Source organism: Podarcis erhardii, assembly GCF_964252035.2.
Source record: "Podarcis erhardii genome assembly, chromosome: Z".
NCBI classification, from domain to species: Eukaryota; Metazoa; Chordata; class Lepidosauria; order Squamata; family Lacertidae; genus Podarcis; species Podarcis erhardii.
Window position 1 is genome coordinate 42,462,389 of NC_138504.1, and position 25,776 is coordinate 42,488,164.

At 45.6% G+C, this 25,776-nt stretch overlaps 2 protein-coding genes across 11 annotated transcripts in view; one reads left to right on the forward strand and one right to left on the reverse strand.

Annotated features, from left to right (window-relative positions):
* CACNA1B (calcium voltage-gated channel subunit alpha1 B) overlaps positions 1–24,677 on the forward strand; it is a 327,842-nt gene extending 303,165 nt beyond the window's left edge. For 3 of the 9 annotated variants that reach the window (XM_081847405.1, XM_081847402.1, XM_081847403.1), the window contains 9 exons: positions 6,322–6,430; positions 7,487–7,591; positions 8,600–8,712; positions 9,208–9,329; positions 10,772–10,913; positions 12,726–12,875; positions 19,416–19,617; positions 20,962–21,161; positions 22,376–24,677. In XM_081847405.1, coding sequence (XP_081703531.1) covers positions 6,322–6,430; positions 7,487–7,591; positions 8,600–8,712; positions 9,208–9,329; positions 10,772–10,913; positions 12,726–12,875; positions 19,416–19,617; positions 20,962–21,161; positions 22,376–22,915 — 1,683 coding nt within the window. In that variant the 3' untranslated portion in view covers positions 22,916–24,677. Of the gene's footprint in view, positions 1–6,321; positions 6,431–7,486; positions 7,592–8,599; positions 8,713–9,207; positions 9,330–10,771; positions 10,914–12,725; positions 12,876–16,194; positions 16,231–19,415; positions 19,618–20,961; positions 21,162–22,375 lie in introns of all 9 variants that reach the window. The other 6 variants (XM_081847401.1, XM_081847408.1, XM_081847404.1 and 3 more) reach the window with 4 other exon arrangements.
* SLC31A2 (solute carrier family 31 member 2) overlaps positions 1–25,776 on the reverse strand; it is an 833,895-nt gene that overhangs the window by 513,222 nt on the left and 294,897 nt on the right. The window lies entirely within an intron of this gene.

Sequence of the window (25,776 nt, forward strand, 5' to 3'; positions counted from 1 at the left end):
TCAACCAAAATGAATAGAAGCTTTAAAAATATATGACGCAGCATTCTGTTTTAAGCGACTGACCTATATTTTACATTTCTGGATAAGGATCAGTGTAGAGTTTTAACTTATTTAACTCGTTGCTAATTAGAAGAGGTGGTTCTGAAGGAGAGAGTAAATTAAACATAGGTGACACCTTAAAAGCTTCCTTAAATACACTCTTAAGAAATAAATGCTATAGAATCATTGGCTCACTTGAGCTCAGTGAACTCACTAATGTATTTTAATTTGCTCCAGACAAGGATTTAATCAATCAGAAAGTGGATTCTGCTCAGTTGTATGACAGTTTCTTGCCTCTCAATTTTGAAGTCAAGAACGCAGTGAGAAGGCAAGCAAGACACTGATGAATTTACATTGATGAACCCAGGATATGCAAGATTCAGTTGCCTGGGATTCCAGTTGCATTCATTCAGTAACTCCTTCTTACCATGGCCACTATCTAAGTACATCATACCACTGAGAGGCTCATAAAACCTGTACCCTGTTCAGGGCTTTAGTTTCACAGGAGAAGCAGGTGCAGTGAAAGCTGGATTTCTTCTGGGAGACATACTCAGGTCAAGTCATGCAAAATCTTGGTGAATTTTTAACAGAAGTCAGTGAATTCAGGACCATGGACAGCTCCCAGTGGGCCCCACTGGCTGTATTGTAGCTATAGCAGGACGTTGTCTCAGCAGAGAGCTAAAGCTTATGTAGGCTGTCAATTGCAGTTTGTCCTGCTTCCCTAGGGGAAGCCGACTTTTCTTTTTTAATCACCCCTTGCACAATTTTGCATCCATTGACTTCTGAGAGATTGGGAAGATGGAGATGCTGCAGGAGGGTGCAGAAAACAGCACCTACATAGAGCAGCCTAGACTTCACCCTCTTCTGAGTATTGTTAGACCCTGGGGCCACAACACTAAGGAGCAGAGTAATGTAAATGGCCTTGAAAGCTCAGAGCCCTTTAAGGCTTGTGGCTGTGCATTGACCCTCATGTCACTGTCAGCAGGTGGAGTTTGGGGGAAATGATTTCATTGTCCAGATTTGAAACCCTGCTGAATCATCTGAATGAGCAAGGTCCCAATAGAACATGTGCAGCGGATACTTGCAGAAAGTAGAGTTCAGCTGTCATGCTCATCAGCTGATTGGTAGTAATATTGAAGTCTTAGGCCCTTTAAAGCACTACACAGTGTTCATTCAAAGTGCCTGATCAACTAACATCATCGTGACATCAGATGACTGACAGGTGGGCAGCCATACCCTCCTGTCAATTTTGTGCTACAAGATTAATTTGGATAAAGATCTGGCCTGTGGAGTAAAAAAAGATACAACTGTGCTCAAAAGTGGTTCATTAAAACAAAAACAAAAAACTGTCAAAATACAGTAGTACCATAATGAACATAATTTTTAAAAGTACAGCAAAATAATACACAAAATCAATGCATTTAGCCTGCATTAAAATGTAAGTGAGCATAAAGCAAGGATAAATCTCATCAAAAGTTCAAGTAGAAATACCCAAGACTTTGGATCCAAAAGTACGTCCAAAGCTAATAACAGTAGCACCTACCAGTAAACCCCACCCATCCTATACGCCTTGGCCCAGATTTCTGTCTTATAAAGGCTGTTGGGGCTGGAGGATAAAGTGAGGCAGGTGCAAATAGCCATCCCTTGATAGCAAGCACAGAAGTTTATAGTCAGTGTTAGCCTTACTCAGAGTAGACCAATTGAAATGAACAAGCATGGCTAATTTAGGCCCATAAATTTCAATGGGTCTGTGCTGAGTAAAACCTAGTATGCTGCAATCCAGAGTTTTGTCTCCCCCATCCTGGTTCCTCCCTATCTTTTTCTGTAGCAACCACATTCCTATGCCTAGGTGGTCTTTTCTCTTCTAGGACCTTCTTAAGAGCTACAATCTCCCCCTTTATACCTCCTTCTGTTGCCCCATCCCTCTCTGTGCTTGTATATTCTCGCTACATCTGGCAAGAGCCAATCCCTGCAGAGTCGTCATGCATGACACTTTATCTTGCTTGCCTTGGTGTGCATGCAGTAATATCTTTACAGCTTTGTTCTATGGTGTAACAGGAGAGCTGCATCCCAGAGATGTGCTGGGGCTTCCCAAAGAAGGTGCTCTTTCTCACTGTAGCATGGTTCCATTTTTAATATCAGAATCTGTATTGACTGCATTAAGAAGAGGGTGGGCTTATGCCACACACTCCACTCAACATCCATGTGTACAGGAAAAGGCATGAAAGGGGTTCTGGGGTAGGGATGCTGGAGAATCCCATCGGAAACAGGAGCAAGATTTCTGCAATTTACATGTTCGTCAGAGCTAAAATGGGGTCACTGAGGAACAATGGTGGAGGTATCAGCATGCTTGAGGAAGGCTTTCAGAAGTAAAGGAAAAATAAAGGAAAACATCCTAAGATGACACATCTGCAAACACCACCACCAAGCACAAGCCCAATGATGACTGAAATTCCTCAGTAGTCATGGAATGTGGAGTGACAGGAAACATAAAATGGAAAATGGGGGAGCTAGACTGTCCTTCATTTACCTGGAACCTTGAATTGATGTGAGAAGTTTATTAGTGATCCATTGGGTAGACTATTGCCTGCACACTTCTCCTTATATCTTCAGTAAGAGGGCTGGTAACTTACTTCTGTTTTAATAAAAGGTGAACAGACAGATAAAGGGGTGGAATATTTCACACCAGACCTTGTGGCTTACCTGATTTTATGGCAGAGATGGTCACTCAGTTCTCATTAGCCCCAGCTAGCATGGCCAGTGCTTAGGAATGATGGGAGTTGGAGCCCAATGAAACATTTGGAGAGCTACAGGTTTTAAGCCACAAGATGCTTGCAGGTGTAACCAGATTTCTTGTCTTGTGTGGTTTGAGAGAACAGACCTGGATGTTTCCCCACCCCTTTCAAGTAATTTATGCACATTTAATAGTAAGTTCCCTTAGCAGAGAAACTCAGTCTGACCCTTGCTCACAACATTAACTGGAACAAAGTTTTCTCTCTCATGTGCGGTTTGGTTGCACTCTGAATGATTTCCTTCCTCTGTCATAAAGGTTGGATGAGAAAACGCCGGGGAGGAAACATGTACAGTGAGCACTTAAGAAGCTTCCCTTCTGAGAACCAGTCTTTTCTCTTTTTTTGAATTGTAGAAATATGAATGGGCACACATTTGACTTGTTAGCCTCTGTCCTGCTTGCCTTCTAAAGCCCAACATGTAAGCAAAGCAGCTTCTACTTCAGCTATAGGTTTAGGGCTCCTTTGACTGCCATCTGAACCATCTCAGAAAATGCTCTGATCACACACAGAGAGAAAGCTGTTGCAGTAGATTCCCTAGATCACATCTTTCATTCCTTTTTGTGAGTTACCTTAAGAAACAAAATCTGGCAATGGAGTGAAACATGCAGCAGTTCCTCATTCTTGCAGGGCTTATCCACACTTACCTTTCCTCCGTACTTTCCAGGCATGGTTCCCACTTTTAAGCTCCATGTCCAAGCAACAATCTGCAGAAAACCCTAAATCCTGTTTGTTGCACTTCAGCTTTAATGACTGGGTTTTTGTGAGGAAACTCTGGGGCAAATAAAATGAGTGCTTGGACCCAGAACTTTAAAGCACAACCTGTGCCTGGAAAGGTAAAGGTAAAGGGACCCCTGACCATTAGGTCCAGTCGTGGCTGACTCTGGGGTTGTGCGCTCATCTCGCTCTATAGACCGAGGGAGCCGGCGTACAGCTTCCGGGTCATGTGGCCAGCATGACTAAGCCACTTCTGGCGAACCAGAGCAGCGCATGGAAATGCCATTTACCTTCCCGCCGGAGTGGTACCTATTTATCTACTTGCACTTTGACGTGCTTTCAAACTGCTAGGTTGGCAGGAGCTGGGACCGAACAACGGGAGCTCACCCCGTCACAGGGATTTGAACCGCTGACCTTCTGATCGGCAAGTCCTAGGCTCTGTGGTTTAACCCACAGCGCCAGAGCAGGGCGAAAAGTAAGTGTAGATAAATTCACAGGCAGGAGTTGCATGGATCTGAACAACAACCTCAGATTACTAACAGCACAAAAACCAGGTCTTCTGAGGTTTGGGGGGGTATAGGCTTCCTTCTGGCTAATTGATGCTCATTTCCAAGCCCCCCACCTGGATTAGGATACAGCTCTCCTGAGAGAAATACACACACACACACACACACACTGGCTTTTCTTTCACTTCCAAGCATCTTTTCCCCTTTCTTTTTCCCTGTCACTCACTGCAATGGATACAGTGGGACTGTCTGAGTAAGTTTGGACCATGGGGCTGCATTGAAGAAGGTAGGATTCTGCTGCTAACATTTTCTGTGCTGACGACAGCAAAAAATGGGTGGCAAATTAGATCTGTGTTGGGGGGAGCTTAATTGGAATTTAATGGGTGGTATCTGATGCCCTCATGCCATTAATGCAATGGAACTTTCTCTTCTTTTCCCAGACCCACCCTATGCACTCTCTAAATGTGCTCCGAGGGGTAAGGGAAATCCCAGTTCAGGTTTAGAACACAGGGGGACTTCTGTTGTACAAATGTAAATACTTAGCACTACAAGAGATTTAGCACTACTTTGCATTCAAGCCAGCATGTTTTGAATTGCTTTGGCACCTAGGTGTGTTTCTCATGGACTAAGGAGGTGGCTGCTATTCCTGAAGCACTATCATTCATTTCATGCCTTATTTCCTCTTTGTTAGCAATTATTCCCCAAGAGCTCACTGTCAGTTCGCTAGTTTCCAGATAGCACCTTTGAGGACATGCTTCGTACAGGCAATAGTTTATCAATGGTTTCATGTAGAGGTTTTCAACCCATGTGAGTCCACGGCTCATTGACCAACTACATTCTTTCTGTTGCACCCCTGTGGGGCTCAGGAGCCCACTTATGTCACCCCTTGCCTGAAGAACTGGCAGCCCCTCACCCCCTTTCGAACCCTCTCCCTTATGGATTGTTCTCTCAGCCTCCTCTCTTCTCCCCTCTCCTTGGGAGTCCTCTGGGCAGGTGGAGCTGCCACCCCTGGTCTCTGAGCTGCCCCTCCAAAAGAGAGGTGCCTCCTCCCACTGCTCCACCCCCTGGCTAGCCTCAAAGGCATCCTTCACCTGGGGAGCTTGTAGCCAGGGCTGCTGAAACAAACAGCTGTGCAAGCCTTTGGGAGGCAGAGGTGTGAGAGGGCATCAGAGATGGGAGGGAAGGAAAGAGGCAGGCATTTGGGGGCTGGTTGAGGGCAGACTGAAGCTAGCAGGGCAGTTCACCACCCACCCCAATGCAATAGTCTCTTCTGTTTAATAGTTATTCTGTATCCCCAGAAAGCCCTGGGCAATGCACAATTCCCAGGATTCGAGTTGGTGGGGGGTATTGACTATAAAAGCTTGCATAAAAGCAGCCTGTATGGCAAGAATGATATTGATGGCTGCTAGCCATGATACCATCTCCAATAGTAGCTGTAGAAAATAGGTATGTCTTTTGATACCAGTTGATGGAAACCACAAGCAGGGAAGAGTCCTGTTCATGATCTTCCCAGAGGCATCTAGCTGGCCACTGTGAAAGCAGAAAGCTGGTCTAAGATGGGTCTTTGGCTTGATCCTGCAGGACTCTTCGTATGTTATTAGGCCAAAGATTATTTTTTAAAAAATGCTGCCATACTGCCATTTTTGAAGTACTAAAACACAGAAAGAAGAGCTGGTCACTCTGTCCATGGAGGGAAATGCAGGGTGAGATGGTTTTAAGGTATAGAAAGACAGGTTTAGGTTATAGCTGAGAGTTTTCAATACATAAGTGAAGCTCAGCATTCATTCATACATTCATTTTATTTGTATGCTGCTTTTGCACACACAAAAAAAATCATGCTCCAAGCAGCTTACAATAAACAGGGATGCATTTCAAACAAACACTACAAAAACAACTTCATAATAACATAGCAAAACAAAAACAAAATATGCAAAAGCATATTTCAATACTATAAATATAACAAAATTATTTAACCAGCATGCTGCATCCCATAGCAAAAATAACAAGGGAGCTTCAAAGTTTCACCTTAGTCCTAGAAACACCCCTCCCATGATGTTGGAATATTGGAACGTATTGAGATTGTGGATATCTGGGGCTTGTTACCTACGTCAGCATATGAAAAGTTAGCATTGTGGAATGTCAGCTCATGGTAATCAAGCTTACTCTGAGGAGGAACGAAACTGAGTACTAGAAAGTGGGGTGGGCGAGTATGAGGTTTGGGGAGGGGAAATAAGTTGATCAGCATTGATAGAAGCCTGTCTGTCTCTCAGCGCTTGGTAAGGATGAATATGCCAATCTCAAATGATGACTTGAGTGTCCACTTCACATCTACGCTGATGGCCTTGATCCGCACTGCCCTGGAAATCAAACTTGCATCAGGTGAGACAACAGCAGCTGGCTTAAAAGATCATAATTGTGTGAATAGGAATGAATGGGGAATGGGGATGGGGACTTTGGCCTATACATTTTCAAAATTGATGTATGGAAATGGGCAAATTTCAGATTTTAAAGCAAGATATCTGAGCAAATTTCCACTTTACTAGACCAGGACCTCCAGATGTTGTTGGACTATATTTCCCAGAATCCCTGACCATGCTGGCCTAGGGTCATTGGAACTCTGAGTCAAGAAAACATCTGGAGGATCACAGGTTCCATAGCCCTGCATTAGCTTCATCAAGCTCAGTGGTAGCACATCTACTTTGTATGTAGAAGGTCCCTGGTTCAATACTCCATGTCTCCAGGGACAGACCTCCTATCTGAAACCTGTAGAACTGCTACCAATCAGTGCAGACTGAGCTAAATCAACCAGTGATCTGATTCAGTACTTTGGTGCATTCTGGAAGAGCTTCTCTCTTCAGAGAAGTAAGAAGTAAGAGCGTTGACATTGCCCACAGTCTTCTTCCCCTCCATGGAAGAGGAGCTATTCTCTACCGTGCTATCTTTTTCCCTTTTCAAGCTTCCTGCAGAGTAAGAATAATACCCTTCCTCATAATAATACCCTCCCCAAAGGGTAGGAATAATGCCTTTCCTTGGGGCCATCCAAGAAAGCTGAGTGCTTGCAGATTCAGGGCAGGCAAAAGAAAGTACTTCACATAATAGTTAAGCTATAAGGATTTGTTCTCCCACAATCTCATGATGGCCATCAACTTAGAAGGCTTTAAAAGAAGTTTATGCAAATTCATGGAGGGTATGTTTTATCAATGGCTGCTAGTCGTAGCGACTGGCTATATTACCTCCAGTATCAGAGGCATATCTGAATGTCAGATATTGGGAATCATGTGGTCCTTCCTGTGGGCTTCCCATTGGGACATCTGGTTGACCACTTCGAGAAAAGACGTACTTTGCTTTATAAGCCTTTGCTCTGGTCCAGCATGGAGCCTGGTCTGTGAGTGAAACATTTTCTTCCTTTGTATCACCTGGCCCATGGCATGGCAGGGATCCTGCAGCTTCAGTGTGACATCGAGCTGAGGAAGGAGATCTCGCTAGTTTGGCCCAATCTTTCGCCAAAGACCTTGGATCTGCTAGTACCACCTCATAAACGTAAGTCCCATATTTCCCTTTGTACCACATTGATGGCATAAGCATTAACATTTACACTGAGAAGTGTTTTAGCAGGGATAGGCAAGCTATGGGGACGCTTCAGCAAAACAAGGAAAAAGGACATCTTCCCGAATTCCTCTTCTTGATATGCTGTACAGTGCTTTAAGGGCTTAGGCCCAGGCCTGGCTGTCAGTACTTTATTGCTATATACTAGATGGGAAGATATGGAGAGTAGGAAATAGGTCACTGCGCAAGGGCCTCCACTCTGATCTAGGTGTCAATCTGTTACTTTGCAGTGCCGCTGAATTGACTCGGGGAAATCCAGGTGCTGAATCTGTTCGGGAGTCCTACACAATCATGTGCTTGAGGGGCAGGAGTGAGATGGGAACCTGCTTCTCCTTCTCCCAACCCCCCAGACTTTATTTATTATTACATTTCTATCCCACCTTTCCTCCAAGGAGTTCAAGATAGCATCCATGGTTCTCCTGCTCCCCACCTTATCCTTACAACAACCCTGTGAGGCAAGCTAGTCTAACACTCTAACCACTACACCATATTGTCTCTCCTACACACCTCTTAATTTTGCAATGCAGTTTCCCAGCCAATGGGTACAAAAATTCATATGTTGGGGGAAGGCATGCTTGAAAAGTATTACATTAGTATGCATTATACTGGGGGAAATTGCTTGCAAAAATCTGTATATTTGGATAAATTTTACACTGAAATGCAGATTGCTACAGAAATGTGGAGAACTAAATTTAAGATTGGAAGTGGGAGGAATAATTTTTTGGTGGCCTCATTTTGATTTTAAACAATAGGTACCAGGCCATCTGAGTTTGGTCTAAGAAAGAATTAGGATAGCTCCCCACCCAACTCATGAGAATCTAAGATTTCCATTCATACTGACTCCCCCTCCCACTGCCTTCACCTTTTGCTATTCATCAATTCTGTTCACCCCATCTTTTCCCCCCTCTTATTTTGTTTTTCATTTTTTGTTTCTTTGTCCAGCTGAAGCCATGACAGTGGGGAAAGTCTATGCAGCCTTGATGATATTTGACTTCTACAAACAGAACAAGAGCACTCGAGATCCTGCCCATCCAGCACCTGGAGGTCTTTGCCAGGTAAACAGTCTTTTGCACCCTTCACTGGCACTATGTCACTGTGGAGATCAACAATGAGCCAAACTTCACTGACCTGTAGGGGCAGTACAATCAGCTAATAGAATCTTGTTTAGTTTTACCATGGCCTGGTGGTTATTGGCTTGTAGTAACATATAACAAATCACATCTAACCTAGAGGTTACCAGAGCATAGACATCAGAAAATTGCAGTAGTTGCTCCTGCTTCTGCCTCTGGCCTTATCCTCCACTGGTGCTCAGGGTGAAAAATGTATCCCACCCTTACACTAAGCTGCAGCTCCCTACTAAGGAACAGATAAGATTTGTACAGCTTTATTGCTGAGGGATTTGCCAGGCAGGGATAAGGAGGAACCCCTGTCCAGAACAACTGCCAACCTCTACCTCTGTGGCAGCACTGTATGAATTGTTACCAGAGCAGATAATCCTTCCTTCCTTCCTTCCTTCCTTCCTTCCTTCCTTCCTTCCTTCTGCCTTGCAGACTGGAACCGTGTCCCTTTTCCACCCGTTGAAAGCAGCGCTTGAACAAAGCCAGCCTTCAGTATTCCCCAATGCTTTCCTGCGCCAAAAGAGCTCTGCTTCTCTCAACAATGGAGGTGCCTTGTGAGTACCAGAAAGTTCTCATTATTTTTGGCTAAATTCTCACTGAAGTGGCCGAGCTGGAGCTGTGCCTATTCAGAGTGCAGGTGGGGTGAAGGAGCTCACCTGATGGAATTTGTCTCTGCACACCAAAATTCCTTGCATTTAGAGAACTAGCATCACAATTTTTTTAGCCCAAGGGTGGATAAGCTGTTGTCAATGATCAAGAATGATGGGAATTAAGAGTCCTACAACATACTGAGGGCTACAGCTTTCCCCATTTCTTTTTCTGTCTAACTTGCTCCCTGATATGCTGGTTTTCTAAGTGAGGAGATTGATTTCATTTTTTATGATAGAGCAGTGTTCCATCATGTCTGTCCCCACCTGCAGTCTGAAGTTGCATGGCTTGAGCACAGGTTTGCCACCTGAGTGATAACTAGGTCCTTCTTAACCTGCAGCTGCTAACTACCTGACTTTGTGGTTTGTATGTTGCCTGCAAGGAAGGGTTCCCCCAGCCTGCTTTATCTACAGTGTTGCATTATGTAGATATATGTGTTTTATTATGTATAACATGAAACAATATAAACAGCAAATAATGGGTATCAGTCACCAGGTATGAAGCAAAATACAGCATGAGTATAAAGCAGAAAATAATAGTATCAAATCACAGAACTGTAGAGGTGGAAGGAACCCTCAGAGTCATCTGCTCCAATCCCCTGCAATACTGGAATCACAGCTAAAGAATCCCTCACAGAAATAAATATAAACTAGTCATAATCAAAGTATATTTTGGTATGTTTGTCTGTACATCACTCTACAGCATTGTGTAAGCTTATCAGTCAAAGCCATACCCTATCATACCAGCACCATTTATCAAGAACAAGAGTTGCTGGAACTCACCATGAACATGTCCCTCATTCTCTTAGAATGACAATGGCACCCACCTGAGAGGTGCCAGAACTAAGTTCCAGGGAGTTCTGGCCAAGAAAAGCCCTCTGCATCTTTCCAATGTTACCCTAGCTCTATGCATGCTGCCAGAAGGAGGTGGTTTATATGATTCTTACAAGACAGATCATTGTTGCAACCTTATGAGTTAGGAGAGCAAAGTTAATCCTGGGTCCATTTCTGTGCTTTTGGACAAGTCCCAGCAGAGATGGGGCAATGTGCCAAGATTTTGGTATACAGTACAGTGGTACCTCGGGTTACAGATGCTTCAGGTTACAGACTCCGCTAACCCAGAAATAGTACATCAGGTTAAGAACTTTGCTTCAGAATGAGAACAGAAATCGTGCAGTGGCAGCAGGAGGCCCCATTAGCTAAAGTGGTGCTTCAGGTTAAGAACAGTTTCAGGTTAAGAACGGACCTCTGGAATGAATTAAGTACTTATCCTGAGGTACCACTGTATTGCATTCTTTGCAAGTTCTCTCTCTCTCTCTCTCTCCCTTCCTTCCTCCCTTTCATGACAGACCAACGCCAGAGGGAGGAGGAATCAAGGAGTCTGTTTCATGGGGTACTCAACGGACTCAGGATGTGTTTTACGAAACGAGGACACCAGCATTTGAGCGTGGCCATTCAGAAGAAATTCCCACTGAGCAGACAAGCAAACAGGTGAAGGTTAAATGTACTGTTTTGGTACAGAAGGAGGCTTCACTGGGCTAATCCCAAAAGCTCTGCTACACCAATGAAATGTACTTTCCAGTCTGCTGGCAGCTGGCAGAACAGAACAGCAGGCCTGGTCCAAGAAATGTTGCTCCCTAAGACAAAGGACAAGACCTCTCCCCCTTCCCATATTCTGTGTACTGAAGCCAGTGCTTGAAAAGGCAATTTTAAAAATGCAAACAATTTCTGACCGAAGGGAAGATATTCCAACACATGCCCACAGCATGTGCCTTGATGCTTTATCCTGATTACATCACCAGCCCCTAGCCAAACTGGCCAGTTCCTCCTTATAAAGAAGCTGTGGAATCCAGTGTGCCTGAAACTTCCAATTTTTTGTTGAATCAATCTCCATTTGAAATCTAAAGAAACATTGCATATGGATGCTAAAACAACTTTCCATTGATTACACTGCATGGAACACCCCATTGCAATTTAATTTATTATGCAATATTGCTTTATACAAGTGAAAGGTGCCCCAAAGTGATTTACAGGAAAATTGAACTGCCAAATTACATAATACAATATCATTGCGTAAGAAGATTAAAAATTGACTGGCAGAGGGGCTGGAGCACTCCCATGCCACTGTAATGGAGCTGGTATCATTATCCTTGGGACTACATTACTGAATCAGTGGCATAGCAAGGGGTGGGGGGTGTCACTGGGTGCATGTTTTGAGGGGGCATGCGAGGGAGCTGTGGAGACAGCATCCTCACACAACAGCCCAATGGCACCAGCCACAGCTCCATTCCTAGGTCAAGCCTAACCTGGTAGCAGAGAGAGGACAGTTGGTGGTCACACTGCCACCCACTTCCTAGGCTGTGGCAGCTTTCTTGCACCTGGCCATAGCTGCTCCACTTCCAGGGCAAGTTTGACCCGGGGGTGGACCCAGGGACGGAGAGAGAAGAGTCAGCAGCAATGCTGCAGCCCTCTCTTCTGGTTTGCAGTGCACAAGGAAGCAGCTCCACTCTCGGGTCAGGTCTGACCTGGGGGCAGAGAGTAGGAAGAAAGCTGGTGGCAGCTCCCTCACCCCTCTTCTCGCCTGGGCTGTAGCATGCAAGTGAGCTTCCCCCATGCTGCTTTGTGAAGCAAGTCACAGGGGGCTCCCTCTGCTCCCCACCCCCCTCATGGATGTACCCCACATGCATGACCTGGGTGGCTTTAGCATATGCTCCACCACTGTGTTAAATTGTCATGTATATAAATTGAATTGACTTGGGTATAAAAAAGAAGTCACGTGGGTGGTGCTGTGGTCTAAACCACAGAGCCTGGGGCTTGCCGATTGGAAGGTCGGCAGTTCGAATCCCTTCAACAGGGTGAGCTCCTGTTGTTTGGTCCCAGCTTCTGCCCACCTAGTTCGAAAGCACATCAAGTGCAAGTAGATAAATAGGTAGCACTCCAGCGGGAAGGTAAATGGCATTTCCGTGTGCTGCTCTGGTTCGCCAGAAGCGGCTTAGTCATGCTGGCCACATGACCTGGAAGCTGTACGCCGGCTCCCTTGGCCAACAAAGCGAGATGAGCTCCGCAACCCCAGAGTCATCCACGACTGGACCTAACGTTCAGGGGTACCTTTACCTTTACCTTTAAAGAGCCAAACACCACTGAGCTCAGCTAAGCATGACAGAGGGGCCCTTTATATCTTACCTCTCCCTCTGAGGATGCAGCAAGTCATTTACCATGATTACTGAGAACTTCTTCTTCTTCTTCTTTTTTTTGGCCAGCTCCCTGCTTACTTCTGTGCTTCTGCCCCTATTTCTCTCTCAGGTAGTAGAAATGCGAGAGATCAGTCCAACAATGGCCAATGGTGAGCACCAGCCTGGCCTGGAGAGCCAGGTGCGAGCTGCCTCCATGCCCCGCCTGGCAGCAGAAACTCAGGTGAGCGCAGGAGGCTTAACTGGCAATGGAAGACTTACAGTAAGTCAGCGATTTAACACCTTCTTTCTGTCTGTTTGTCTTGTCACCTGGAAGACCTTTGGGAGGTTTAACAATGTGAGTGCTGCAGTGGGCTATTTGATTATGCATTTACCGATCACATAAATAATTGTGGTGTGATCTGGAGCAAGCATTCCCCATTACAGACAGCTTCTCTGAGATCCATCCGCAGTCAACAGAAAAGCAACAGGCTCCAGATCCTACTTGCTAGGCAACTTTGTTTGCTGGTTTTGTGTATGTAAGTATGCATCTAATCATAGGGATCCATAACTTTTCATATATCTTTCACCAAAAAGCCTGGCATTCTACAGACTCGGCTTTCTTCAGTAGAAACAGAATTGTACCACATTTTCCCTGAGCCTGCCTGCCTACAGAGCACTCCTCTTTTGCTAAGTTTCTCTTTTTCCACAGTTAAGATACAGCTACACTTACAAACCTAAACCAGTTTCCAAACCTGTTTAGCCACCACACCAATGAGTTCCAGGAAGGGGCTGGGACATTCTTCCAACATGAATTCTCAGTAACCTCCTGGAACTACAAGTTCTCATGGTTTTTGTAGAAGAAGATTCAGTGGCTGAAGGCAGCCTCCAACTGTTTTTTAATTTGCAATGCAGACATGCTCCCAGATATGCTTCCAAACCCAATAGAAAATTATATATGTGGAATTCACATGAATCCTGTGGCATAATTAGGTTCAATAAGTGAGGTAGAGTTTTCTAGCTAGCTAGAAGTGGTGGGTACATAGTCCACTGCATGTTGGATCCCCTTACAGTAATTCAGGGCTCATCCACACCTTCATCTGTGCCACATTATCTAAGTCCGTGACTAAGCAGGGCTTTTTTTGTCCTGCCACTTTCTCCAGGAAAATACTCAGTTTACTGCTGAATCATAGCAAACATCAATTCATGTAAACGCAGTTGCCGTATTTTCCACTTCAGCAATGGGACAAAAAACAAAACCCTCCTGCTCAAAGCCGGACCTAGAAATCACAGGCCTGTGCCTAGAAAGCATGGCTCAGACTGAAGTATGGATGAGCTCTCAGTATTGGTTAAAAGGTAATGTGAGGCATGACACAAGTACCCTAGACAGCTCTGAACAGCGCTTGGGCTGAATAATGCATAAAAGCAGAGCTCAGAAGTTGCTTCATCAGCAGTTATGGCCAGACTGAGCCATATATAAGATCTGTAACTCAGTACCACCTGACCTCACAGGACGAGAGGATCATGGGGTGCTGTGGCAAACTCAGAATAAGGAATAATTCATCAACTGATTCTATTGATGGTGGTCATTGATTTAATTCTAGGCGTGAAACTCTCCTGATTTCAGTTGCATTTCCCAAACTGAATTACTTACTAAGGATCTTCTGCCTTAATAAGAGAACCAGAAACATTTCATCTGCAGGAGATATATTTTTAAATCCTCCTCTTGTGCTTAGATAATGCAGCCTCAATCATCACCTGTGTGACTGAGCATTGTCTAGTCTTTCATTTCACACACCATTCCATCATTGACACATGGCTGGTGATCATTCTCCAGCTGCTCTTGGACCACTTCAATTCCCAACCCAGACAACAGGATGTCACTGCCCTGGGTTCCTTCAGCTAGAATTAGAGATGTCATTGAAACTTGCATTTCTTCACTTAAAAATGAGGAAAGCTCATCATTCTGACCTCATATGCATGTATTCCTCAAAGGAACAACAAAACATCATGCTGTCTCTCAAATCTCTCATTCCCTTTCTTCAACACAGTCCACCACACCCCTGAGATCCACTTGCTTACCTCCTTGCTTTTCAGTGGTGACAAGCAGGAGGTTTTGCCATCTTTCGCCCTCCATCACTGGTTGGCTGCATCACAGCCTACCATGAGCAATTGGGCTTGGGAAATATAGTTTCCCAAGGACCACAAACACCCACAGCAAGGGTGGGCTCTCTCATTTGCTGCCACTGGAGCAACAGAAAGGTTGGAAGTGGGTGGGAAGGGTGGCTAGAGCATCATAGGTGAGTTGAAATCTATAACAGAACAGAGCTGACATTTCTCAGAATACGTTTTTTCCTGAGACACTTTCTGAGATTTTTTCTCACACACACTTTGAAAAAGGCCAAATATTCTCCAACTCTTTTCTTGTGGCAGCTGCCATTCCCACCCACCCCTGCCTCATCCCTTAGGAGGAAAATAAATTCTGCTCCGGCAATTGCTAATGGTGAATTCTGTCCCCAAGATTTCCTCCTGCACCTAGAGGAATTTAGCTGAATCCTCACTCCCTGGGTTGTGTGTCCATGCATAGGGTAGAAATTTTAAGAGGTCTCCATCTCATGCTCAAAGCCATGATTTCCTTATTCTTGTTCTCCCTTCCTACATCATGCTAGAGCATGGGTGAGGAACTTATAGTCTGCCCCATGTTGGTGGACTCCAGCTCTCATCAACCCCAGCAAGAAGGACCAGTTGTAGCCCTGTAAGGTTTGGAGGGCTGTATGTATAATGGGAGAGAGTGAGCAGAAAAGGGATTAAAGAGCAGCTGCTGGTACTCCACCTCCTTCTCAACACCACCCCCAGATTGAGCCAAATAGGAAACCAGTGATGGGAAGGAGCAGGGGGAGCTTCTGCAACTGAGCATTTTCCAGGGACTTTACTAAGCAGTGCCTCCCAGTGCATTGTGGTGCACCTTAGCAAGTGATCAACAGTGCTGTCCCCTGGCCCTAAGGCCTGAGTTTCAGAAACTTTTCCATCTGTTAATATTCTGCATGAGTTGGGTGTAAGGCCTCCCTCTGGAGCAGGGATGGGAATCTCTGGCTCTCCAGACATTGCTGGACTCCGACCCCCATCAGCCCCAGCCAACATGCTTCACAAGGTAGGGTGATGGGAAATATAGCACTCCAACATCTAGAAGGGCCACCTTGTTGGATGTCCCATGCTTGTTGAGTTGGAGTGTGTAAATTGTAGTTCTAGCAACACTTAGAAGGGCCATGGGTATCCACAACCCTGCTTGAGAGAAGTCTGAGGAGATCTAACCTCACTTTTTTCCATTGGAAGTTCCATTTGAATAACCAATCACCAGTCTTGACTCCTCACCAAGTTCCATGGATAACGTTTGACTAACACCCATTTCTGTCTCTTGTCTCTTATTCATCCCCCCTTCCCTTTACCTGTTTGTCTCCCCTCTCTGGTTGCCCCTTCGTCCCCACCCTTTCTTCCCCACCTCTCCATCATCTCGTCTGCCGCACGCACCTGCTGTGATGTCTGACAATGGCTGTGCTGGTGGGGGCTGCTTCCAATATATTTTCTGTCCGAATTTCTTGCAGAGAGGCAAAGTGCGGTCACCGGGGCGTTACCTGGCAGTATGTAGCTTGCTTGAACTTAAAAGTCGTATCCTCTCTAAAGTCTGTTCAATGAAGGGTGGGGAAGGTTTTTTCCTTTGGGGCAACCTCCCAGGGGCCACATGCAAGTGGTGTGTGGGACCAGAGGCAAAATTCGGGGCAAGCGATAAATGGGAATTCTTCCTTTATACAATAGGTGAGTTTTTACAAACAGCTCTTTCCATCCTCTGTCCCCAGGCAAGCAAGCAGTGTTGTTGGAGTTAAAAGACACATTCCAGCCAGGCAAACACACTCAAGGAGAGTATGAAGCAGGAGGAGTGAGGGGTGTGGCCTGGGGGGCATCACAGGGGCCAGATAGAAAGGCTTAGAAGGCTGCATTTGCACCTCAGGCTGTCAACCCTTTTAGCTCCCCTTTCCCCGCCTGGGGTGGCAATCTTCCATTATAATGAAGCGTGTTCTGTGTTCAGATGCAGAGCCAGCTCCAGATTTAAATGGGCCCTGATTGTTCTGGTAGTGCTCCAAGCCCACTAGCAGCCCTAAATAGCCCTAGCTGCTATTTAAATTTCCCACAATTCCCCAGAGCGATGGTAGGTAAAGGCCTTGCAGGAAAGTTGAATGGTGACCATGTACAGCCATCCTAAGGACTGTTCAGAGTGTGGAATGCTGCTGTTCAGGATTCTAGCAACTCCATTCCATTTCCTGCTTTTCTGGGTCCCGTCCCCCCATGCCAGCCAGCGTGGTCACTGTGCATGCTCAGCCTCATTGGGCTGCTATTTGGCCCTCCTCCTCTCACGATAGAACTTTCCAACGCCCCTCTCTATATCTATCTTTGTACTTCTGCTGACTCTCAAGGTTTATTTATTTATTTCATATATTTCTGTGCCACTTAACAGTCTTGAAGGGGCTGAGATTTTCTCTAAGCTAGTTGGCTACCTCATTCTTGTCCATGGGTGGTGCCATTTTGGCTTCAAGAATAACAACACATGTTGACCTTTGGGAACAGGGGGAGAGGGATAAACAAAATCTCTAAGTGGTTTAAATGATGTCCCAGCCGCACTGAAGTGACGAATGGATAAGTGACTGGGGTGAACATCCTTTTTGGGAGTTGTGTGTTTATAACTTTTAATTCAGAATTTCACAAACTGGGAAAATGTCTGACATGTACCACAGGCTGTCTAGTTGGAAGTAAGTCACTCTTGGGGCTTCAGTTATTCCTGGGCTACAGCCCCGGCACAACTTCAGAATCTAAGATCATTCCTGGAATATATCAGATAAATCAGGCTTCCTCAACCTCGGCCCCCCAGATGTTTGTGGCCTACAACTCCCATGATCCCTAGCTAGCAGGACCAGTGGTCAGGGATGATGGGAATTGTAGTCTCAAAACATCTGAAGGGGTGAGGTTGAGGAAGCCTGACATAAATAAACACCCTTCCAGACATAGGCCCCATTTGCACTATACCTTTAGAGCAGTATCATACCAGTTTGAACAGTCATAGCTTCCCTCAAAGGATCCTGGGAACTCTAATGTGTTAAGGGTGCTAAGAGTTGTTAGGAGAAACCCATATCCCCCTCACAGAGCTACAATTCCCAGAGTTCCCTGGGAAGAGGGTTTGATTGCTTAACAACTCTGAGAATTTCAGAAAACAGGGGTCTTCTAACAATTCAAAGCACCCTTAACACTCCACAGTGCCCAGTATTCTTTGGGGGAAGCTGCAACTGTTTAAAGTGGCATGGTACATCTTTAAGTATATGGCGCAGATGGGGCCTGACTATAGTGCTATGGCTGCTATTCATTCCAATGTGGGAGCTTTGGAGCAGACCTTCCACATGACAGGTCACAGATCTCTGTTTTTTGGAAGCTGATGGTGCTTTTTCCTGCCCTCACAATGACAGGATGTGTATGAATTCAGAAAAGGTCTGTGGCTGTAGTCACACCCCTTCTATGCCCCCTTTCTTCCAACCTGCAAGCATCAGAGTTATGAGCAGGCAGACATATTTTGAATCTAACTCCTGGCATTCCAGATTTCTTTTGGAGATTAGACAAGCAGAAATTTATTAAGTTCCCTGTTTTCAGTCTGAGCTAGGAATACCCTCCTGTCAAAAAGAAAAGTGGGTTGTTGTTTTATAATTACAGAAGCATTCCAGTTCTTTCACAAAATATTGCATTCATTCGTTATTTTTATGATAGAAGAAAAAGTGGTTTGATCACTGCAATATTCTGGAATAGCAAAGGAATTACCATGATGGCATGTGGAAGAGTGCGGGGAAAAACAGGAAAAAAAACCAAAAAACAGAGTTCTAGTTTCATAAAGAGTACACCTGGAAAGGCCATAGGAGCAGATTGAGTTGCCCCTGAGAAGTAGAGTGCATTTTCTGTCCCCCTAAATAACTGCAGAGAAAACCCCCACATGTCAGGAATAAGGGAGCATGGCCTTCTCAGCATCCCTTCCCCCCACCCCTTTGACATTAAGAGCTGAATGTGATGGGTTTCCTTTGCAAGTAAAAATACATTAGATTGCAACTTGGTGCTCTTGTCTTGGCTTGCGCAGATCCTCCTTACACACAAGTGTAAGGCTTTGAAGTGCTGACTTTGAAAAAGGATGGTGAACACCTGTAGCCTTCCATATGTTGGGCTCCAACTCCAATCAGACCAAATTATTTGTAATTCGTGTAGTCCAGCAACATATGGGGGGCCACTGGTCTCCTCCTCACTGTGATACAGAAAAAAAAATATCTCTCCATCCTTGCCTAGAAAGAGCAAGTAGATTAGAAGGAAAGCCTCTCTCGATCAGGTCAATGGTCATTTAGTCCAGCATTCTGTTCTTTCAGCAGCCAACCAGATGCCCATTATGGGAAGCCCACAAGTGGGGCCTAAGTGCAACAGAGCTTTCTTCCCACATGTGATTTTCAGCAACTGATATTCAGAGGCATACTGACTCCAACAGTGGAGGTCAAGCATAGCCTTCTGTTCCTCCATGAATCTGCCCAGTACTTTTACAAAGACATTTAAGCTGGTGGCAGTTGCCGTATCTTGTGAAAAGTAAATTTGGTAGGTTAACGATGCCCACCTCCCTGTTGTTGCCTTTAAGGGATGGAAAGAGGGTGCTGCACTAGGAAGGAAGGAGGCTACACACTGAACCAACAACTACCTTGCGCTCTCTTCTTTCCCCTTCTTCACCCCAACCTCACCCTGCCTTTGTCCACAGCCCATCCCAGATACAAGCCCCATGAAGCGTTCCATCTCCACACTGAACCCACAGCGTCCCCATGCCACACACCTCTACGAGCATTCCCGGCCAGTGGAGCACACCCACCACCACCACCATCACCGCTGCCACAGGCGGAAAGAGAGGAAACAGAAGTCTGTTGACAAACCACCCAGCCACCTGGCTGATGGTGATGCTGCAGGTGAGGGTACCTTAAAAAACGGGTTGGATGGTGTGCTTACATTTCACCACAAACAAGACAGACTGAATGCATAGCCTTCATTACCTATCTTTAGGCACCAGGGAAGAATGTTTCTCTTCAACCAGGTGTTTGTGTGATTAACATTCTATGGCTTTTTAAATGTGTTTGTGGGAGGATGGTTAATGGTTTGTTTTTGTTTTATTATGTATCTTGTATTCTCATTTCATATTTTTCTGTTGTGAACTTCCCTGAGGTCTTCAGAGGAAGGCACTATAAAAATAACAACAACAACAACAATGGCTACAAGTACAACAACAGCAACCATATTTTATAAAGGAGGGATATTAAAAGAAAATGGACTGGGAGGGAGGAGGAAATAAGACAACTCAGGTACAGGTTTATAGGTTGCAATGGTGGAGCTTCATGCTCCGGCACCGGTAAGGGGGTGGAGAGCAGGCGGGTGCATGTCCTGGGGGAGTGGTGCACGTCCTGGGGGCATAGCGTGGGGACATGGCACCCAGCGCAGGCAGGGGGCAGCTGCGATGGCACCCCACCGGGATCGCACTGCCGGAGGCGGTGCACTTGCCCCCGCATTCCTCTTCCTCCGCCAGTGATAGGTTTCAAGTTCTTCCAATGGCCAGTTGGTATGAAAGAGTTCAAGGGGAGAAGGATCGAAAAGTTGCTGGTGTTGTATCCAATGTTTGTCCCCCTCAGCATAGATCCATTGAAATTAGTACACCTAAGTTAGTCAATTGCAATATTTTCAGTGGGTGTCATCTGAGTAGAACTAACATTGGATGCAATTCCCGATCTCTCAGCTGAGCCAATGGAGTAGCTCTGCTTCCCTTCCCTTCTCTACCTCCCTCTGCTATACTCTGATAGGATGTCTGCTGTCAGGTGATGTTCTTATGATTATTGTCAGGGCTAGTACACTGTCACAACTACAAGAGCCCAGATTCTGTACCTCCTCCACCTCCTGCAAAATTATGTACGTAAGGGATATACCATACACACTGGGCATCCTGGGTATTTCTGTGTCATCTCAATTTAGTTCGGGTCATGGCCAGGGCTTTCTTGGTGGTGGTGCCCAATTTATGGAATTCCCTTAAGAAAGCTGCCTGACAGCCACTTTTTATTTAGGGAAAGCTCAATGTTAGGACATCTGCTTTGCAGAAGGTACAAACCATGGCATCTCCAGGCAGGGTTTACAGAGACCCCACTGTAAAACCCTGGAGAACTGCTGCCAGTTCTCATTTAAGGCATGTTCCCATGTTTCTATGGGAAGCAAGATGCTATCAGATGGGCCTCTGACACCACTGGGATTCCTTTTTGTTTGATGAGTAGGTGAAGCAACATCCAAAACCAAAAAGCAGGAGAGGGGCCGGTCCCAGGAGCGGAAACTTCACTCCTCTTCATCCTCTGAAAAGCAGCGCTTTTACTCCTGCGACCGATATGGGAGCAGAGACCACTCACAGCCCAAGTTATCAGAGCGCAGTCGGCCAACGTCACCCAATGGAGGGCAAGAGCATGGAACACAGAAACAGGTGAGGAGCCAGAAGGAGGGTGGGAAGAGGGTGATGGGTACCTTCTACTGATGACTGAGCAACAGATGCTTTGGCCTTTGTCAGAGCTTCAGAAGCTCATGTACAAATTCTTGGCATTTGTCTTAACTTCATGTGGTTGGAGACATTCTGAAGGGAGAGAAGAAGGCTGGTTGGACAGCAGGTAATGGTTGGATCACTGTTGCTCTCGTGTTTGCTTGTACATTTGTGATTCAGTTTAAGCAACTTCCTTTGTGGTGGAAGAAAGAGGGTTGTAATTTACTCCCTCCCTGTAATAAAATAAAATAAAATATGTGGGGGAAGCCAAAAATGATGGCGCAATAAAAGGGTTAAGGCCCTTGCAAGTGAGTGATTACTATCTCTAGGAAGAGCAATCTGCCCCCCACCAGCAGCCCACTGGACAGAGAGAAAGAGGGAGAAAGGGTGGTATAAAGAAACTGTGTGAGAGAAGGGGTAGCAGAAAGAAAGGTGGCTCTGCCCATTTAAAGCTATGGCTCTGCCCATCAGTGGTTCAGCCCTGCTGATTGCAGGAAGGTGTTTTTGTTTTGACAAGTTTTTTCCAGCTGGATTGTGGAGAGGCATGGAATTGTGTCTCTGTCTACTCTTGAGTGTTTACTTGTATTGTGTTTTAAACCCATTTTTAGCATTTAAACCCATTTTAGTATATGGTTGTGAATCACATTGAAATTTATCTGAAAGGTGGTTCATAAGTTAAACTTGAGAAGGCTGAGCAAACAAGTCCCATAATGTTCAGTAATGCTTCTGGTCATGAAGCAAATCTATTTTGGGCTTTTGAGGCATGTGGGAGGATTTTGTTGGTCAACTTGCATTCCCATTTGCCCCAGAACTGTCTGCTCTCCTATGTTGTCACCCTAACCCACTGGATGTTTTCCCCCCATTTGGAATCCTTTCCTTCTCCAGCCCTTTTGATTTCCTGGGTCTATACCTCTGTTCCAGATTGCTCCTTAACACAGTTGTTCCCCGACTGCACGTCTAAACTCTCTCTTTCCATTTTCTTTCATCTTGTAACATATTCCCCCCACCCTTCTTTTCATGTCACTTGATCTTCTGTTGCTTGGTTCCCCACTATCACCTTCCCTGCCATACACCTCTGCGTTTGTCTGGTGTTCCCCCTCCCCTTCGTTGTTCTTTTTTTCCTTTTTTTGTTCATTTGCTTTGTTCCAATTTTCATGTAGGGCAGTGGTTCAGTTAATGAGAGCCCCTTGCTGTCAACTTCGGGTGCAAGCACCCCGTCCCGTGGCCGGAGGCAACTGCCGCAGACCCCACTGACCCCGCGCCCCAGCATCACGTACAAGACTGCCAACTCGTCGCCTGTGCACTTCTCCAGTTTCCAGACTGGCCTGCCAACTTTCTCCCCGGGACGCTTGAGCCGGGGTCTCTCTGAGCACAACGCTTTGCTGCATGGTGACTCCCAGGGCCCTTCACAGCCCCTGATGGCCCGGATTGGCTCAGACCCTTACCTGGGGCACCGGGAAGACAGTGACAGTCCGTACCATGCTGTGCCTGAGGACACACTCACTTTTGAGGAGGCTGTGGCCACCAATTCAGGACGGTCATCCCGGACTTCTTACGTCTCCTCCCTGACGTCCCAGTCCCACCAAATCCGTAGAGTCCCCAATGGATACCATTATACATTGGGCCTCAGTGCCGGCCCTGGGACCAGCACCAGAGCACGTAGCTATTACCATGAACGAGATGAAGATGACTGGTGCTAGCAGGAAAAAAAGCCGGAGTTCTTGCACACGAAACTGATGAATATTATACATAAAGCTCTGTGTTTATGTGTGTGCACATACGTTCAGCCCCACAGCTTCAGGGCTGGAGGGATAAAGAGGAGGGAAGAAGTGCCTCCTCATGGAAACCCCCCCCCCAAATGAAGAAGACTTGTCTCTGTGCATGTGCACAATGCTGTCAAGAGACGACACCTCTCTCTCATACTGAAACCTGTCTGTCCTTTAGTGCTAAAAGGCCCTGGATCAGTAGGAATTGCTGTTCTTTGGTAGGACAGGGCAAGGGAGATCTTGCTCGTCTCTTGCTGCATTGCAGTTAACATCACCCTCTCCTTTCTCAACAATAAAACTGTAAGATAAGCAAAAGACCCGGAGAGAAAACAAAAAAACAAACAAACAAAAAACTGTTGAACTTTCTGGGACTGGAGCATCATGCAGTTTTGGATAGAAAGAGGGGAAGGAAGGGACAGTCACAGTTACAAACAGAACCTATCATTTCTCTTGTCCACACTTTAAGAGGCAAACATCACCCATGACGGCATTGGACTCGACATTTGGCAAGACGAAACCTTTTCAAGGGAGCCAGTAATGGGGCCTTTCAGCTGACAGAAGCTGCCATGCTGCCGCCTGTGACTACTTTGATTGGTTTGACTTCCCATTGACTTTTTGGAAAGCATCCCCTTCACTTGGGAGAGGAGAGCTGTTTGGCAGGCAAGGATGGCTCCCAGCCTGCTGCTGATCCTACTGCTGACAACTTAAAAATCAGTTCCTCTGTTTTGGATGTGATATGCCTCCTTTCATAATTTTGTCTTGTTTACAATCAAAGCACGAGAGTGAGAGTGAGTGAGAGAGAGAGAGAGAGAGAGAGAGAGAGATGGGTGGGGTCTGGCAAAAGAAAATATGTCATTTGGTTTTATATTGAGCTGTTAGATAAACTAACTTTTCATTGTGTGCATTTATTTTTTTTTGTAAATTGTACAGTAAAAGAAGAAGAAACAAACAAACAAACAAACAAACAAAACCAAGAGTCCTTCACTGTAGAGAACTAGTCCTATTGTCATTCCAGCTCCACTGTTGTTTCATACTGAAGGCGCCAATTCTTCACTACTAAGTGCCTGATCTTAGGAATCTCTCATGGTGAAGACACAATCTCTTGTTCCCGATGCATCAGGAAGATGCGTGTGGTGGAGTGGGGTGACCCACAAAGAGGGTTTGGAAGGCTTCAAGTACTGACCAGTGCTGAGTCAATAATTCCACATAGATTGGAAGGTGGACAAGTACAAAATTCTGTGTGTGCTTTTTTCAGATCTTGTTGTGGGGGGGGTGCAGGGATATTAGAGAGATTTCAACAAGCATCTAGCAACAGGGGCAAATGTTCTTCTGCCAAAAGCAGGACCCTACTGCTCTACACATCTAAGTCTTAACTTGGTTAGAGAAGCTCTGGTTGCTCTTCATGGCACATTGTTGGGTGTTGAAGACAATTGAAGAGACTTGTGATTATTGTCCTTTTTTGTGGTGGTTTGGGGGGGGGGGATAAAACAAGAAAGCCCCGAGGGAAAACCCTAATTCTGATTCTCAGGGATGAGATTTCTGCTCTTTTTGTCTCTCTGTGTGTGTGTTTCTGTGCATCAGGTGCTTGTTTCCGTGTGTGTGTGTGTGTGCGTGCGTGCGTGCGCGTGTGTGCGTGTGCTTGAGCACTTTCATGAAAAGCTAAAACATTGTTATTCAAAAAACAAACAAAAATAAAACACCTGCACATAACAAAGCTGAAAGACCCGGCCCAACCTGAGGAGGGCAACATTCTATGTTTTGAGAGTGAGCAGAGGAGAGAGGCAGTGATAAGGAAAGAGACTTGCAGGGAAAAGTGACCCCATCACAAGCAAGACAAGAAGCTGTCATATACGAGTACATTTAGATTAGTCATGTGACATCGACTAGCAGCAGTTCTCTGGTGTTCCAGGTGGGAGGGAAGTGTCTCTCCCCATCTTACCTGAAGATGACAGGGATTGAACCAGGAGGCACAGTCTCTTTCCGCACCTTAAAACTATCATGTGCTTCATTGCATCATACAGGCACAATTGTGCGGCTGACATTGTCTGTGGCTCCTTGCCAGGGTTTAACACTTTGGGAGCAAATCCAGGTTTGTCCCCCTTAATGTCTGAAATAACTCTGAGGGAGGAAAGTGGGGCAAAATCCTCTCAGGGCTGAACTACATAGGACATTAAAATGTGCCTTTGTTTAACCCTTGCCTCCGTATTGGGAGGAGATCCCCCCCTGCCCTGCCATTTAGCACCTTTGGAGAAGGGGTTATCAGCAGGACCACAGCAGGAGTGGAATTTCTTTCTGCTGTGATCCTGGTGATTTTCAAACCACACCTTGACATTATTTGCATTTTTTTTAAAAAAAAATCACTTGCAGGAGTTAAGTATTAAATGCAAATGCACATTTAAATACATATGCTAAGCTGCACATTACATGTTATTGAGTGCAGGGGGTGGTAGTCATAGAATCATAGAATCATAGAGTTGGAAGAGACCACAAGGGCCATCGAGTCCAACCCCCTGCCAAGCAGGAAACACCATCAGAGCACTCCTGACATATGGTTGTCAAGCCTCTGCTTAAAGACCTCCAAAGAAGGAGACTCCACCACACTCCTTGGCAGCAAATTCCACTGTCGAACAGCTCTTACTGTCAGGAAGTTCTTCCTAATGTTTAGGTGGAATCTTCTTTCTTGTAGTTTGGATCCATTGCTCCGTATCCGCTTCTCTGGAGCAGCAGAAAACAACCTTTCTCCCTCCTCTATGTGACATCCTTTTATATATTTGAACATGGCTATCATATCACCC